General features: G+C 59.9%; 1 protein-coding gene across 1 annotated transcript in view; it reads left to right on the top strand.

The window, feature by feature from the left end:
- EGFR (epidermal growth factor receptor) overlaps positions 1-16,804 on the top strand; it is a gene marked incomplete at its 5' end in the record, with an annotated part of 113,942 nt that overhangs the window by 71,724 nt on the left and 25,414 nt on the right. Inside the window, 11 exons of the mRNA XM_081102759.1 lie at positions 1,052-1,170; positions 2,472-2,613; positions 4,275-4,391; positions 5,156-5,282; positions 5,563-5,636; positions 5,873-5,963; positions 8,072-8,271; positions 9,206-9,341; positions 11,977-12,067; positions 13,014-13,171; positions 14,780-14,815. Of these exons, the coding sequence (XP_080958885.1) occupies positions 1,052-1,170; positions 2,472-2,613; positions 4,275-4,391; positions 5,156-5,282; positions 5,563-5,636; positions 5,873-5,963; positions 8,072-8,271; positions 9,206-9,341; positions 11,977-12,067; positions 13,014-13,171; positions 14,780-14,815 (1,291 nt within the window). The remainder of the gene's footprint in view (positions 1-1,051; positions 1,171-2,471; positions 2,614-4,274; positions 4,392-5,155; positions 5,283-5,562; positions 5,637-5,872; positions 5,964-8,071; positions 8,272-9,205; positions 9,342-11,976; positions 12,068-13,013; positions 13,172-14,779; positions 14,816-16,804) is intronic.

Raw genomic sequence — 16,804 nt, 5'->3', positions numbered from 1 at the left:
ACCAGTCACCCCCTGGAGCAGTGCCCGGCGGAGCTTCCTGGGAACAGGTGGCTGGTCGGCCTGCCCTCCCCCCCACCCCCCCAGCCCCGGCTCTGGGACCCACCTACCGAGAGGTCCGAGCGACCTTTTCAGGAGGGTTTTCTGTGGGCTCCGAGTGCAGGAGCACCGATGGCCAGGGGGCTGGGGACCTGTCACCTACCTCCTGGCCGTCGTCCTTCACAGACCGTCTGACCGTGACGTGACTCTTACAGCCTTCCACACGGCTCCCTGGCTGTCTTTTCGGTCACTTGCATGTGCGTTGGTGCCACCGGAAGCTCGGTTCCAACGAGTAGCTAATGGCTTAGCGCAGCGGTTCTCAACCTGTGGGTCGCGACCCCTTTGGCGGTCAAACGACCCTTTCACAGGGGTCGCCTAAGACCATCCTGCATATCAGATATTTACATGACGATTCATAACAGTAGCAACATGACAGTTATGAAGTAGCAACGACAGTAATTGTATGGTTGGGTCACAACATGAGGAACTATTTAAAGGGCCAGAAGGTTGAGAACCGCTGGCTTAGCGGCTCTAGAGGTCTAGACTTCACCTGGTCCGTTCTCCCCAGTGATTCAAAGCAAGCAGGAGCCCTGGCTGGTGTGGCTCAGTAGATAGAGCGTCAGTCCATGCACTGAAGGGTCCTGGGTTCGATTCCAGTCAAGGGCACGTCGTACCTCAGTTGCAAGCTCACTCCCCAGCCGTGGTCAGGGGCGTGCAGGAGGCAACCGATCGATGTGTCTCTCTCTGTCTCTCCCACTCTCTCTAAAAATCCATGGAAAACTATCCTTGGGTGAAGAGTAACAACAACAAAAAATAAGGGAGACTGAGGCGCCGTCAGACGGTCACGACTGGGTTTAGTCTGGCAGAACGGGGGTGTCCGGGAGCTTGAACGAGGTCCCTCCCCGATCACTCCCCACCCCTCCCCCGCCCCCCCATGTGCGATTGCTCCAGGGTGTCCCTGGGGGCGGCCTCCCCCTCCCGCTCCCGGCTCACCGTGACCTGTGCTCCTTTTCAGTGACCAAGACCATCTGCGCCCAGCAGTGCTCCGGCCGCTGCCGGGGCAAGTCCCCGAGTGACTGCTGCCACAACCAGTGTGCGGCCGGCTGCACGGGGCCCCGCGAGAGCGACTGCCTGGTAAGGCCCGCTGCCCCCAGCCTCCCGGGGTCCCGCCCCCCACCCAGCCCCCGTGGCGGCTTCCGTGGCTGCGGTGTGTGGGTTACCGTCTGTGGTAGCGGGCCAGGACGCCGCCCCTCCTGGGACCAGAGCCTCTGTCATCGTCCTGCCTCCCCCCTCCCTCTGTGACCTTGGGCCGCGGCTGTGACCTCTGTGCTCCGGCCTCCTCGGCTGACGGTGGCGTTCGCACGAGGCCCCAGGCATAGAACGAGCGCCTAGGACTAAATACGTGTGGTTTATCGTTGAGGAGAGTGAGCCACAGAGACTTAGAGGGGGCCCAGGGCCCCGAGGCTCTGCTCTTCCCACCCCGGCTCAGAGGTTGCCGGCACCCCACGCAGGGGGTCTTGGGGTGCTCCCGTCTGTCCCGGGACTACAGGAAGCCCTAACGAAATCCGTGTTGCCCCGGGGGGTGATGGGGCCCATGCAGCTGCCCCCGAGGGGGAGCACCTTGGAAGTCCTGAGCCCCAGGCTGGTGTGAGCCCTGCAGTCAGCGATGGCGGGCGGGGCTACGAGGGAGCGCCCCGTTTGGCCTGGTCCTTGCAGGCGGCACGCTGCCAGGCGAGGGCCCCTGCGGCGGGCAGTACCCTGAACCGCCCCCGCCAGTGCCCTCTGTAAAGGCAGCCGGCGTGAATGGCGTGTGAGCAGAACACCGTCGTGGTTCCCACCCAGCGTGCGAGCTCTGTGTTGTTCTGCCCACGGATGGAGACGTGCATTCTCCTCTCCCCACGATCATAAAGGCTCGCAGTCGGGACACGTGTTTCAGAAAAGCCACGCTCCTGAGAGGAAGGCCTCTCCGGCTGTGCCGCGCACGGTGCTGGGCCGTCCGCTCTAAGCGAGCACCGGAGCATAACCGAGGCCTCCGGGCAGAACCCAACGGCCTGCTCCGCTCACCTGCGCCGGTCGGCAAAAATGAAAGGCTTCAAAGTGAGAGAGAGAGAGAGAGAGAGAGAGAGAGAGAGAGTGAGAACGAGATTTGGGAAGCACTGATTCAGGCAGAAGCCCAGTGTCCCAGGAGGAGACCAAGCCGTGGGTTTTACGCATCCAGAGCGGGAGGCTTGCTATTGGCAGGAAAGCTGCCATAGTGACAGGAACGCTAGCACTGTTCCTCGCTGTCCGCCTCTGCTCCCTCGCTCCCTGCTCATAGCGCTCTGGGAAACAATGTCCTTTAGGCCCAAAGGTGGTCGCCCATTTAACCTGACCCGGTCCGAGGTCCGGGGCAGCGAGGCGGCTGCTCTGATGTCCCGTGTCCATGCCTCTCGCAGGTCTGCCGCCGGTTCCGGGACGGCGCCACCTGCAAGGACACCTGCCCGCCGCTCATGCTGTACAACCCCACCACCTACCAGATGGACGTCAACCCCGACGGCAAATACAGCTTCGGCGCCACCTGTGTGAAGAAGTGTCCCCGTGAGTCCTCGCCCGCCACGCCCTTTCAGGCTCCAGCATCCGTTTCCCCTGCGCCTCCTACGGGGACCCCGAGTCCCCAGCTCAGGCAGTGTCTGGTCGGCGTGTGCCTCATTGTCAGGCATATGGCCAGGGCCCATCCGAATGCAGGTGACGGGGCAGGTCATGCCACAGGTGACGGGGCAGGTCATGCCACAGGTGACGGGTAGGTCGTGCCGCGGGTGACGGGCAGGTCGTGCCACGGGTGACGGGGCAGGTCGTGCCACGGGTGACGGGGCAGGTCGCTGCCGCAGGTGTTGGGCAGCCCCTGGAACTGAGGTCCAGGGCAGTGAGCTGTCTGGTGGGCCTAACCCGCGGCCATTGGGCCACTTTACCGTTTGTCTCCTGCACCCAGGACGGGGGGGTGTGATAGCCCCCAGCAGGGGGTGTCAGAGCTGCCTCTGCTCAGTGGATAGAGGGGGCCTGGGCCCTTGGGGGGACTGTCGCCTGCTGTTTCGTTGCTGTCGCTGGGTTTTGCTCATCTGCATATGCAGCGGCTGGTCCGCGGCTCTCGGAAGTGGTGACAGCAGCCCCGGCCGCATCGCGGAAGCACAGGGTTGTCTAGTTAACGCGCTTGGGACCGGCCTTGACTTCTCGGGAGAGGGAGGGAGGGAGAAGTGTCCACAAGCAGCGGCAGAGGGAGAGCCCTGCGGGCTGCGGAGATGAGAATGTGCACCTTCTGGGCAGAAGGAAATGACAGGGGGACGGAGGGATGGCCACAGGCAGGGAGTGACGGGATGAGGACGTCCCCGTCCGATGTGGCAGACATGGGCCTGGGAGAGGGCTGGCGAGAGGGTGACGACCCCGAGGAAGCACAGAGCCCCGGACGCGGCAGGCGCGTCCCAGGAGGAGGAGCAGCCCGGGGAGGGGGGTGAGGTCGGCTTGGGGCCCAAGCAGGCAGAGGCCCCTGGAGAGAATGACGTCTCTGTGGACATGAGCCCCATGTGCACCGTGAGGCGAGGGGCCAGGAGAGGGCGGAGGTGCCGGACCAGCTCCCCGAGTTCCCGCCAGGCACAGGCGCGAGGCAGGCCCAGCCCCGGGAGTAGACCCAGCCTCGGGGCCGCGTTGAGGGGAGCGGAGTCGTCGTTCAGGCTCACGTATTTTTTTAATATATTTTTATTGGTTTCAGAGAGGAAGGGAGAGGGAGAGAGAGAGAAACATTCATGATGAGAGAGAATCATGGATCAGCTGCCTCCTGCACACCCCACCCTGGGGAGCGAGCCCACAACCTGAGCCTGTGCCCTGACCGGGAATCGAACCCTGACCTCCTGGTTCATAGGTCCACGCTCAACCTCTGAGCCACACCAGCTGGGCTCACATATTTTTAATGAAGATTCAAGCTTTGATCATAAGTCCTGGAGGTAAAACCTAAAAAAAAAAAAAAAAAAAAAAAAGAGCGGGGAAGAGAGCTGTAAGCCTGGGGGTTGCTGCTCCCGCACATCCGCTCCGCCTGGGATGGGATCTGTTTGCCATCAGGGCCTGGGACGCGATGAAAGCAGCCTTCCCTTCTTTGTCCTTAAAATAAACAAAATGAGAGGATGACGGGCCCTGTCATCGCTGCGATTCAGGAGGACACACCTGGCGCCGCGTTCACACCTGCCTCTCCCCACCCCCGCCCGCCACAGGGAACTACGTGGTGACCGACCACGGCTCCTGCGTGCGGGCCTGCAGCTCCGACAGCCACGAGGTGGAGGAAGACGGCGTCCGCAAGTGCAAGAAGTGCGAAGGGCCCTGTCGCAAAGGTAGGAGCCCGCGTGGGCGCGGAGTGGGGACACGGCTTCCCCGGCCCTGGGCTGGGTGCCCCCGCCCCGCCAGGCTCCTCGGCGGCACTGGGAGAGGTTCCAGTGGCTCTCTGTCCGGCTCAGCAATCCCTTCCTTCCTTTATTCCGTGCCCTGTCCCTGGAGCACCGTCCAGGCCAACCTATCCCTGCTGACCCCCGACTGTATCTTTTATTCTGTAAATTTTCACACACACCCCCCGAAAGTGCGATCGTTGTACAGGAGGCATCCATAGGCCCTGCGCACAAACTCACTCATCTTTTCCTTTTATTATTTTTTTAATTGATTTCAGAGAGGAAGAGAGAGGGGGAGAGAGATAGAAACATCAATGAGGACAGAGAATCATTAATTGGCTGCCTCCTGCACGCCCCACACTGGGGATGGAGCCCACAACCCGGGCATGTGCCCTGACCAGAAATTGAACCGTGACCTCCTGGTTTCATAGGTCAATGCTCAACCACTGAGCCACACTGGCTGGACTGCGTCTTGCTTTTTGATTTAAAAACCGTGTGTGTGTTTTCTCTCAGGTGGAAGACAAGGCCACAGCCGGCTCAGGGTGGTAGGAGGGCGGAGGTGTGGTTAGGGTACCAATGGGAGCCCCACACAGGTCGGCGCGGGTTGGGCAGTGACAGTCTCACGGCTTCGCTCCCGCCCCGCCCCGCCCCCTGGACCCCCGCCTGCTCAGGTCCCCAGGCATGAACGGGATGGCGTGTCCCTCTCTCCACAGTGTGTAACGGGATAGGGATCGGGGAGTTTAGAGACACCCTGTCCATCAACGCCACCAACATCAGGCACTTCCGCAACTGCACCACCATCAGCGGGGACCTGCACATCCTGCCCGTGGCCTTCAAGGGGTGAGTCGGGGGGTGGGCCACCTTCTAGGGGTGAGTCGGGGGCGGGGGCCACCTTCAAGGGATGAATCGGGGGCAAGGGGTCACCTTCAAGGGGTGAATCGGGGGCAAGGGGTCACCTTCAAGGGGTGAGTCGGGGGGTAGGCCACCTTCAAGGGGTGAGTTGGGGGCAGAGGCTGCCTCTGAGGGGTGAGTCTGGGAGGGGTGGGGGCCGCTGGCCGCAGCCCTGCTCCCGCCACAGTCAGGCAGTGGTGAGGAGTGACCTTTGTCCCCTTCGTTTCAGGGACACCTTTACCCACACGCCGCCCCTGGACCCGAGGGAGCTGGACAACCTGAAAACCGTGAAGGAGATCACAGGTGGGGCCACGCCCTCGGGGCAGCGCGGGTGGGCGGGCCGGGGGAGGGGGGCTGGGGGGAGGCAGGCGGCCTAGGCCGGCACCCGCACCGTGTGTGCAGCTCCGGGCGGACGGGAGGGGAAGCGGATCCAGCGCCCCGTCCTGCTCGTGCCGCGGGCTCCGGGACCCTGTCCTCGCGCCACGGACGGGATGGCGGTTTCTGAGCGCCCTGCCTCCTGCCCGCCCGCCCGCCCACAGGGTTCCTGCTGATCCAGGCCTGGCCGGAGAACAGGACGGACCTGCACGCCTTCCGGAACCTGGAGATCATCCGGGGCCGGACCAAGCAGCAGTGAGTGCGAGCCCGGCAGCCGCCGGGTGTGTTTTGAAATAAGACGCGCAGAAGTATGGCCGCGATGCTGCAGGGACTTGCTGCCCTCCGCCCCGTCTCTCCTGGGCTGGCGTCTCGCGGGCGGTGCTGGTGTCAGTGAAGTCAGCATGGTCCCCGTGCCGTTAACAAAGCGACACCTTATTCGGGGCTTGCTGGCTGCTCTGTGAACACCTTCTGTTTCCGCGTCTGATCCGGTCTTCATCCTGCCTTTTTTTGTTGTTAATCCTCACCCAGTCATACTTGTCCATTGATTTTTTTTTTAAGAGAGCAGAAGGGAGGGAAGGGGGAGCGAGAGAGAGAGAGAGACATTAATGTGAGAGAGACACATCGATTGGTTACCTCTCACGTGCGTCCCCACCCGGGCCAGGGATGGCACCTACAATCTCGGCACACGCCCTTGACTGGGAATCAAACCCACAACCCTTCGGTGCATGGGCCCGTGCTCTAACCACTGGGCACGCCAGCCAGGACCCACCTTGTATTTGGTTGCTATGTCTCCTTAGTCCCTGCAGGCGTGTCTATCTCAGTCCCCGTCTTTCCTTACCGGTCACGGCCTGGGTGCGCTGGAGGACGACCGCGCAGGCTTTGTGTAGAAGGGCTGACGTGTCCTCGTGATGGGAGAGATCGCGGGACGTAACGTGCAGCACAGGGAATATAGTCGGTGGTGGTGTGGGAACGGTGGGTGGTGCTAGGCGGGTGCTGCAAGTATGCGATTGTCTAATCACATGCTAGACACCTGAAACCAACACAAAGCAACACTGAATGTCAACGGTCAGTGGAAGCAATAACAATGGAGAGCCTAGGACCGCTCCCCCCCACCCCCCCGGGGAGGGAGCCGGCTTGTTCACCGCTGATGGGAGACCAGAGGAAGGCTTGCAAGTTCAGGACGCTCGCGGGCCGTGGGGACAGGGAGTGCAGACCTCCTTCCTGTGGTTCCCCGTCATCGCAGACAACACCCCGAGCTCCTCTGTGGGGTCAGGTCTTCTGGGCTCTAGTCCCGCCCCCTCCCCAGGCCCCTCTCCAGCCTCCCTGCCTCCACCTTTCTGCCCCTGTAGCGGCCTGTGGCTCTCCGCACCTGCCACACGCCTTCTTGCCTTCCTACTTCTCCAGCTGGCCCTGGGCTTCCCGCCCTCCCACCTGAGTCCCTTCACCGGCCCCCTGAGGGCTCTTCATCGCCCTGATGGACCAGCACAGTGCTGGGTGCGCCTGCTCCCAGGTCCGCCCCATCGGGCATCACCTCTTCCGGGAGGCCCCCTCCCTGCGCAGCCTTCCCCAGGCGCGCTCAGTGCCCCTGCCCTTGCCCCCACTACCACCAGACTCACGGTGCTGGGGAACACGATCTGCTCCTATGATTGTATCCCCACTAGAAAAAAGGGGTGCCGTCCTGAGAGTAGGAAATGTACACACGGCCTACATAGAATGAGTCACATGTTACCTCACGTGTTTGTCCAGCGGCTGCGTGGCTGGGTAGATGGATGGGAAATGAACCTGTGGCTTTTGAAGTCTATTTGGATGTTTGAGAGGCTCGAACACCTCAATGCCCAGGCAGAGTAAACAGGCAGCAAGGAAATAATGGCATTGAGACCTTCCTTCAGCCCCTGGCTCGCCCCTGGGATTGAAGAGACTCAGCAGCCAGGAAACTGGCTTTTCCCTGGAGGGACTCACAAGGAAACACTTGCAGATTTTTTTTATTAATATGTTTTTCATTGATGTCAGGGCGGAGGGAGAGGGAGAGAGAGAGAGGAACACCCATGATGAGAGAGAATCACGGATCGGCTGCCTCCTGCACGCCCCCTCCTGGGGATGGAGCCCACAACCCCGGCATGTGCCCTTGGCCAGGAATCGAACCGTGACCTCCTGGCTCACAGGCTGACGCTCAGCCACTGAGCCACACCGGCCAGGCCACTTGCAGATTTCAAGTTGCAATACGTACCTTGCGCAGTGGGACCGACGGTCATGGAGGGGGGGGTGGGCAGTGAATCTAAAAGGGCCCAGGAAACCCAAATGCCTCGCTCAGCGACGCCGTGTTTTTGTGCGTCTCACGGGGTTGGTTTCCTTCTCTCCGACAGTGGCCGCTTCTCTCTCGCCGTCGTCGGGCTGGACATCACGTCCCTGGGGCTGCGCTCCCTCAAGGAGATCAGTGACGGGGACGTGATCATCTCGGCGAACCGCAACCTGTGCTACGCAGACACCATCAACTGGAGAAAGCTCTTCGGGACCACGAGTCAGAAAGCCAAGATCCAAGGCAACAAGGACAGCAGAGACTGCAGTGAGTGGCGCGCGGCCGGAGGGCGGGCCCGCGGCTCCGTGTGATCACGTAGAACGTCCCAGGGCCACCCCCAAGCACGCGAAGGCCTCTCCTCCCCCTGACGCAGCCAGAGAGGGGCTCCGTGTGCTCCTGATGGCGGCGCTGCCACCTGGCGCCGGACAGGATCGCTTCTGGCGCATCCTCCTTTCGCAGGAGACGGTGGCCTGGAGATTCGGGCTGTCAGTTGTTTGCAATGCACAGGAGTAAGCTTGGTGTCGATTAGATTACATTTTAGCTATCGGCCCCCCTGCTCATTTCAGTCTCCGATGGCTCTAGCTAACACACACGCATGCACACACATGCACACAAACGCGTGCGCCCATGTGCACGCCGTGGAAGGAACCTTTCCCTGTGGCGTCTCCTACCTGCGTCAGAGCCATCGCCAGCCTGTGAAGCCAGGCAGGTGGCGGCACCTGTGGCCAAGAGCCGGCCCCTGGAAGCAGACCTGCCTCCACATCCTGGCCCCGGTCCTTCCAGGCACCGAGGCCTTCGTCCACTTCCTCCCCATCTCTGGGCTCTGGCGTCCTCATGCACACTATGGGGGCAGTAGCGATTGCCACAGCGTCCCGCTCCGGAGAGAATGAAGTGCAATCCCGAGTGTAGACCCTGGGCGCAGTGCCTCCCTAGCCCAAGGAAGCGAGCACAGCACACCTTCCCACGTCACCCTCGCTGTGACGTTAATCCGCAAACCCCACCAGGCCCAGTGTGGCGCCCTAGGCACCCCGAAGGGAAAAGGCACCTCGCAGTCGGCCTCTGGGGGGCTGTTCTGGGTCCTGGCTTCTTTCAGGGCCCCGGCGTGTCCGTCAGCGGAAGACCCCGGCACCTCACTGGGGGCGCTGTCCCAGTGGTCCCTCAGTCACTCTTCCCCTGACTGCGGTGCCCACTGTCTCCCCAGAGGCCCAAGGCCAAGTCTGCAACCGGCTGTGCTCGACACCCGAGGGCTGCTGGGGCCCCGCGCCCGGGGACTGCGTGGCCTGCCAGAACGTCAGCCGCGAGCAGGAGTGCATGGAGCGGTGCAACCTGCTGGAGGGGTGAGCGCTGCGGCCGTGGGAGGGCAGCTGGACGGGGCCAGTGCCGTTCCCCGTGAACCTGTCTCTCTGTTGTTTCTTTTCCTTTGTTTTGTTGTTTGTTTGTTTGTTAGCAACTGTTCATCACACACGGAAATGGACAAACTATTTTCCTGACTTAATCCAACCTAATAATTTATAGAGTCTCTTTTTCTGGACATACCTTCTATTTTTCTAAGCTGCACAAAGTTCCCAAGATGGATCGCTCATCAGCGGTTCATCTGGCCACGACCGCCGCCATGCGGCCTGTCCCTCGGTGCACCGTTCCTGGCGTGTCAGACTAAGTTAACGCAAATGCCATCCCCTGGTTAATTTCTGTGTTCTGTTCAAGAAACAGTGAGCGGTGCAAATAGCTTTAAATAGGACCATGGACAAAGGAGTAGACAGCCATTTAACGGTTGCTGAGTTTACTTACCATCAATACCAGTTACAGCCTGTCGATGCTGTGGGAATCTTGACATTGATGCCAATCTTTGAATGAGAAAGTAAACTTGAGGAGTAGAGCTCAGCAGGGGCAGTTTTCTAAATATATATTGTATTGATTTCAGAGAGGAAGGGAAAGGGAGAGAGAGAGAGAGAGAAACATTAATGAGGAGAGAGAATCATGGATAGGCTGCCTCCTGCACACCCCCTACTGGGGATCGAGCCCACAACCCAGGCCTGTGCCCTGATCGGGAATCAAACCATGACCTCCTAGTTCATAGGTCAACACTCACTCCTGAGCCATGCTGGTCGGGCGGCAGGGACAGTTTTTTGAAAATTTAAAGAAAAACGGAAATTTTGTGAGAGGGAAGAGCTGCTGGAATTGGATGGCTGTAGGAAGTCTTCCTTCTTATTTCACTGTCGGGGCCGCAGCATGGATCCAGAAATATTCCGGGGCAGGTTGACAAGGTCAGGTTCATTTCTGTAGGCGCCATGAGCTGACAGGCCCTCCCCTAGCGGAGTGATCTGCCTGCCAAAGAGCAGGAACTATTGGCGCTCTCCTTAATGCCACAGGTAGACCCTCTGCTCGTGTTTCAGTTTTCACTTCTCTTTAAAAAGACAAGGTCATTGTCCTGGCTGGTGTGGCTCAGTGGGTCGGGCACCGTCCCTCACACAGAAAGGTCACTGGTTCAGTTCCCGGTCAGGGCACCTGTCTGGGCTGTGGACTCGATCCCCAGTCCAGGGCGTGCAGGAGGCAGCCGATCCATGTTTTGCTCTCACACCCATGTTTCTCTCTTTCTCTCTCCCTCTCCTTTCCTCTAAAAATCAATAAAAATATAAAATAAAATAAAAATTTTTAATCCTCACTTGAGGAGTGAGGGTATTTTTTCCATTGATTTTTAGAGTGGAGGGAGAGAGGAGGGGAAAGAGAGAGAGAAAAAAACATCCACATGACAGGCACCTGGATTGGTTGCCTCCCACATGTACCCAACTGGGCCGGGGATCAGAGGGGATCGGACCCGCAACCAGGGCACAGGCCCTTGACCCGGGAATCGAACCTGTGACCGTCTGGTGTACAGGCTGATGCTCTAACCCAGGGGTCCTCAAACTACAGCCCGCGGGCCACATGCGGCCCGCCGAAAATATTTATCCGGCCTGCCAGGTGTTTCTGCCGCCGCTGCCTGTTGCTTCGCAGCCGATGAGTTTTTTTTTTAAACTATAGTCCGGCCCTCCAACGGTCTGAGGGACAGTGAACTGGCCCCCTGTTTAAAAAGTTTGAGGACCCTTGCTCTAACCACTAGGCAACGCCAGCCAGGGCTAACATAAAAGTCTTTTAAGGCAAAGTAATGAAAGCAAGCACGTCGAGGTGCCAGGTCTCTCCTCCACAGCGCCTGGGGCCCAGCCGCACGGGTCCCTTTGCAAGACCGGCCCCCTCCACGGGCGTGGCAGCCCCAGGCAGAAGCACAGAGACCAGCGAAGGTGGCATCTGGTTTAACTGATGCCAAGTGCCTGAAAGGGGACTCGCGGGACACGTTTTCGGGTGTAACCGCTCCTGCTCACCGCCCAGTGAGGGCCGGTCGGGCATCACCAGGCAGGTGTCAGTCGTCTCCGCCACCCCGCCTGGGTTCTCGATTGGGACACGGCCTCTTGCTCCGTGTTGATGGCGCATCTTGGAGGAGTGGTGACGATATTACCAGCAGAGTCCTCACTCCCCCCCGCCCCCCCGCCCCGGGCTCCATTCTTACTGTTTGGGCCGGACCATGGCGGGGGAAGGGCTCTCCCTCCGTCCCCTGTGGTCTCTGCAGCGATCCCCTCCTGCTCCCCTCACACGGGGAGTCCGCAGGGGCTCTTTCTCTCTCACTCGCTGGCTCGCTCGCTGACACGTGCACACAGCATCGCTAGGAGAACCCGGGAGAGGTGTGGGTGCTGGGTGAGGGTTATGGCTGGCTTTGGTGGAAGACGGCAGAGGGTTCGGTCAGAGTCTGGTTATTATATGACAGGGTCGCCCTGGACCCTGGCCGTGTGGCTTTTACCTGGAACTGCTGTGCATTGCTGAGAGAGGTGGTTCGTGTCACCGGGCTTTTCAGACAGACCGGCTCACAGCTGCAGCTGCCAGCGTCCTGCTGCGGGTCCCCAGGGAGGCGCTGACCACTGTCCTTCCCCCCACCCCCCGCAGCGAGCCCAGGGAGTTCGTGGAGAACGGCGAGTGCATCCAGTGCCACCCGGAGTGCCTGCCCCAGCCCATGAACGTGACCTGCACAGGACGCGTAAGGAGCTCGCTTCATGCCGTGCCCCCACACGCCACGGGGAAGGGCCTCCCAGCGGTCGCCCCCACCACGGCCCACGGCCCCATGGGTGCTGAGGACAGCGCCCCAGCCCACGCCCCAGAGAGAGGCCGTGCGACTTTGGGCTGGGGCGGGGCTCCGACGGAGCTGAAGTCCTCACACCCCCGCTCCTGCCCACACCCTCACACCTAACCGTGTCCCCACAAAGCGGGAAGCCTGCAGAACCCGGTATGGGGTCAGCCGTGTCCCCCACTTCTGACGTCGGTCATCATTGCTTTAGTTTTACTCAAACATCATCAAGTTCTTACGCAATGGGAGTGTATCATTTTTGGAGAATTCTTAAAGAAAGCCCTAGAAAACTTTTTAAAATCCAGTTTCCTAGCGACGTAGTGATGTGGTGAAGAGTATCAGTGAGAACTCAGCATCCCAGAGCGGAAGGTACCCCATTGCTCAGTTAACTGGGCAGCGGCACTGCCCTCAACCCACCGCCTCCTGCTCAGGACTGGCTGGAGGTGGGTTTCCGGCAATTTGCTGGGCTGGGCAGGTCTGGCTGCCGCGAGCCGCCCTGAACCACAAATCCCACGTGTGAGCAAGTCCGCCCGACCAGCCCGGGGGTAAATGCACATGCGGGCCCATCCGGTTGTGCTGACAAGGAGAGATGCCCTCAGAGTGTGAGTGACGTGTAATAAACTAGCACGGTCTCATGTTTTGTATGTAGCACACGTGTGCGAGGTCAGACAGGCTTTATGCTCGCTGTGAACAGGGCTCAGGGCCCAAGCACAACCACAGACGAACTCGCCTTCCACTCGGGCAGTTTCTACACTGTTTGACTTTTTTCCAAGACACGTATTTAAGTAACAGGCTGCTTCCATTTGGCCAAGGGGAGAGCCCTCATCCCGTAGGTGACGGCCTCTCTCCCGCGCTGCAGGGCCCCGACAGCTGCGTGCAGTGCGCCCACTACATCGATGGCCCACACTGCGTCAAGACCTGCCCGGCCGGGGTCATGGGCGAGAACAACACGCTGGTCTGGAAGTTCGCGGACGCCAGTCACGTCTGCCACCTGTGCCACCCCAACTGCCCCTACGGGTGAGTGCCCCTCGGGCCCTGGGAAAGGAAACGCCCAGAACAAAAGGTTTCCTATCTTGCAAGTTCACAGATTGGAAATATCTCCAGAATTTCCAGGAGGCACTTCCGGAGGTTTGAGGTGGAGTCAGGGCTTCAGGTGGTCCCCAAGGGCAAGGCAGCAGCCAGAACAGGCTGTTGGGCAAGTCACGGTGGGCAGAGCACAGTGGGAGGGGCTTTGGCAGAGGGGCGTGGTGGGTGGCGCACGGTGCGAGGAGCATGGTGGACGGGGCACAGTAGGAGGAGTGCATGGGTGGGACTTGGTTGGAGGAGCATGGTGGGCGGGGCATGGTGGGAGGAGCATGGTGGGCGGGGCATGGTGGACAGGGCACAGTGGGAGGAGTGCATGGGCGGGGCTTGGTGGGAGGAGAGTAGTGAGTGGGGCTTGGTGGGAGGAGCATGGTGGACAGGGCACAGTGGGAGGAGTGCATGGGCGGGGCTCGGTAGGAGGGGCATGGTGGGAGGAGAATGGCGGGCAGGGCATGGTGGGGGGGCGTGGTGGGAGGAGCACGGTGGGCGGGGCACGGTGGGCGGGGCTTGTGGTGGTGCATGGCCGCTCAGTCTCCAGTGGCTCATCTGAAGGAGCCTGTGCTGAGACACCGCAGCTCCTAACCACACAGAGACGTGACGGGTGGAATGAGCGCATAGTCCTGCCAGGTCCCCGGAGAACAGAGCCCTCAGAGGAGACAGGAAATGTCTGTCATCAGCGGGCGTGTCACACAAGCGCCCCAGACCTCTCCCCACGCTCGAATGCACTTCCCTCTCCCCAGGCCGTAAAGTGCCGTCTTTTCCGTTTAATTGGCATAGTCTGTTTTCCTGTTGACATTTATTTACATCGGTGCCCGGGGCCCGGTGCTCGAGTCACAGTAACGCAGGCGCTGTCCCTGCCTCCTGTGATGCTCGGTCGTGTGGCCCTGGAGGGAGCCAGCTCCTGCTCCCGGCTTTCGGGCCTGCAGTCCTCATCGCCACCCAGTCCCCTGCCCCTGAGGCCTGTGTCCTCGCTCACCTGCGTCCCCCTCGCTCCCCCTTGGGCCAGCACGACCCAGGACCTGGTTCTGTTCTGCCCTCTTGTACCCTCGAGACAGCTGTGAGACAGCTGTGCCTGCGCCAAAGCAATACGTGGAAACACTTCAATACAAACCGGAAACTCTCTACTTTTCAGCACTAGAACAGTCCCTGTCGCAGAGTAGATGCTCAAAAATATTTGCCGAGTGAATAAATGCGTAAGAATAAATGATTATCCACCGCCCCCAAATTGAGGTGCATTGCGGTTTTTAACGCTTTGAGAGGAACTTAATCCTTCTCCGCTTGGAACTGTGCTGAGTCGGGGGGCATGGGGGAGGAGCAGAGGTTATGAGTCCCAGACACTCAGTCCCTGCCACCTAAGTTATCACGACCCTGGGCATCTCACTCACTAGTAACCCCTCTGGGCCACGGCCTCCTAAGAGATAAGAGAGAGAGTTGCCTGATGATGGAATAAAAAGAGGCTTGCTCATGACTTAACAACAGCTCTTCAGAGAACATGCTAAGGAAGAGAACAATCAAAGCGTATTTCTCTTTTGCTCCCTGCAGCTGCACAGGGCCAGGTCTTAAAGGCTGCACAAACGAGTAAGTATGACCGCGTTGTCTGATGACGCAGCGCAATGTGGGCAGAGACAGTGCCCGCTGCATTGCCGGCTCCCTCTGCCTGGCCAGGTTCTTCCCTCTGGGCCAGCACCTGCTGGTCCCCCCACCCCGCCATCTCCAGGCTCTGGTGGGGTGCTGCCGTGAGGGGTGCAGGAAGTGCGTGCTCAGTGCCCAGCATTCCTTCCTCTGTCCTTCCTCTGACTTCTTTGGTCACACCTGTGTGGTTGGACCCTTCCCTTCTCCTAGCTTCTCTGCCTCCCTCCCTGACCTGTCCCAGCTGGCCCTGCCACAGGCCTGTGCCCCAGTGACCTTTCTGCTCAGTGACAAAGCTCCTGTGTGAGCTTTCTCCCTGATCTTTCTCAGGCCACCTCCTCAGCATTTCAGCTCTGGTCACTTGGCCATCGTTGCTGAAACGCGGCCCTGGGACCAGCAGAGCTGGGCTTCCTGTTCGGACTCAGCAGGGAAGAGCGGGGTTATCGATGAGTAACGTCTAGAGAGGAATCAGATTTATACAGACACCTGTCGAAACGTCAAGGAGAGAGAAGCATCCATCAGCTGCCTCCTGCACGCCCCCCACTGGGGAGCAAGCCTGCAACCCGGGCCTGTGCCCTGACTGGGGATCAAACTGGTGACATCCCCGTCGACGCCCAAGAGGCTGAGCCACCCCAGCCAGGCTGGGAACCCCTGCGGTTCCCGTCATGTCGACGGAATCCCTCTCAGTGCGGCGGACGCTTCCCCCCAGAATCAGCCGTGGTCACCGTTCCTTCCTGCTCTCCGGGGAACGTCAGGGCACACAGGAGGCCGCTGCGGGGAGAAAGGTTTCTTCAGCCCTCCCTCTTCCCGGGCCGGGCACAGCCAGCTCCTGCTGCTCCTCCGCAGTCAGCGCCTCCACTGAGGTCCCTCTCGCCCCCAGGCGCCCGTCCGGCACCGATTTTGTTGTGTTTACGCTTTTAAGTTTGCCATTCCCTTGCCATTCGCTCGCCCTCGTTAAGACTCGACGTGGAACACATCCTCTATAGGAACAGATTCGATCCTGTGTCTCTCTCACGTTCCCTCCAAAACCATGGAAACCCATGCGCTCCAGCGGCAGTGGTGGGCAGACAGTCGGACGCGGGGGATGGCTCGTGTACTCTAAGCAGAACATGTAACTGTCCCTTTCACGAAGTGCATGTGACCCACTAACGAGAAATTCGTAAGGACGACGTCCCGTTATTGTATGTCCAAATGCCGCAACTGGTTGATCTTCGCTGTTTGTTTACGTTTCTACCTGGAACGATGAAGTCTGCCGGAAGCTAAAATGGCATCCATACTTAAGAATAACAACTTTATATTCAAATTCGGGATCTTCTGCTTCAGCCGGCTCTCTCCCCAGGGAGCTTTAGAGTTTGAGTTTGAGTTTCGCTCTCTCAGGAATCAGGCACAACCTCGCCCGGGGGTTCGAGGCTGCGAGGTGACACCCCTGGTCTGGGACAGGGGTGGTCTCTGGGTGCGGTCCCCTCATTGCACAGCCCCCTCCGAGCTCACACGAAGCGCTTCCGCGGCTGTGGTGCCATCTTGAAAGCCAAGGGCCCTTCGAGGAGGCACGGCATCACTGACAGGCCCTCCCCAGCCAGGCCAGCGGGCAGCGCGGGGCTCACGGACGGGAGGCCGCTGCTTCCGACGCAGAGAGACTCTGAGAGACATGCAGATTCACATGGAAACCGGAACTGAAGCCTGAGTTACTTGTGGAATTAATGTCTTTTCTCAATCAACAGATTGAAATAGAACCATTGCCCTGCCCCCGTGTAGCTCAGTTGGTCGGGCGTTGTGCTTGCACCAAAGGTTGCTGGGTTGCCGGCTCCATTCCCAGTCAGGACACATGCCCAGGTTGTGGGCTCCATTCCCAGTGGGGATCATGCAGGAGGCAGCCGATCAGTGTCTCTCTCTCTCTCCTTTCTCCCTCTCTCTAAAAAAAATAATAATTACATACTA

The sequence above is a fragment of the Myotis nattereri genome (assembly GCF_964212035.1).
Source record: "Myotis nattereri genome assembly, chromosome: 11".
Lineage (NCBI taxonomy): Eukaryota > Metazoa > Chordata > Mammalia > Chiroptera > Vespertilionidae > Myotis > Myotis nattereri.
This window is presented reverse-complemented; position numbering and strand designations above follow the sequence as displayed.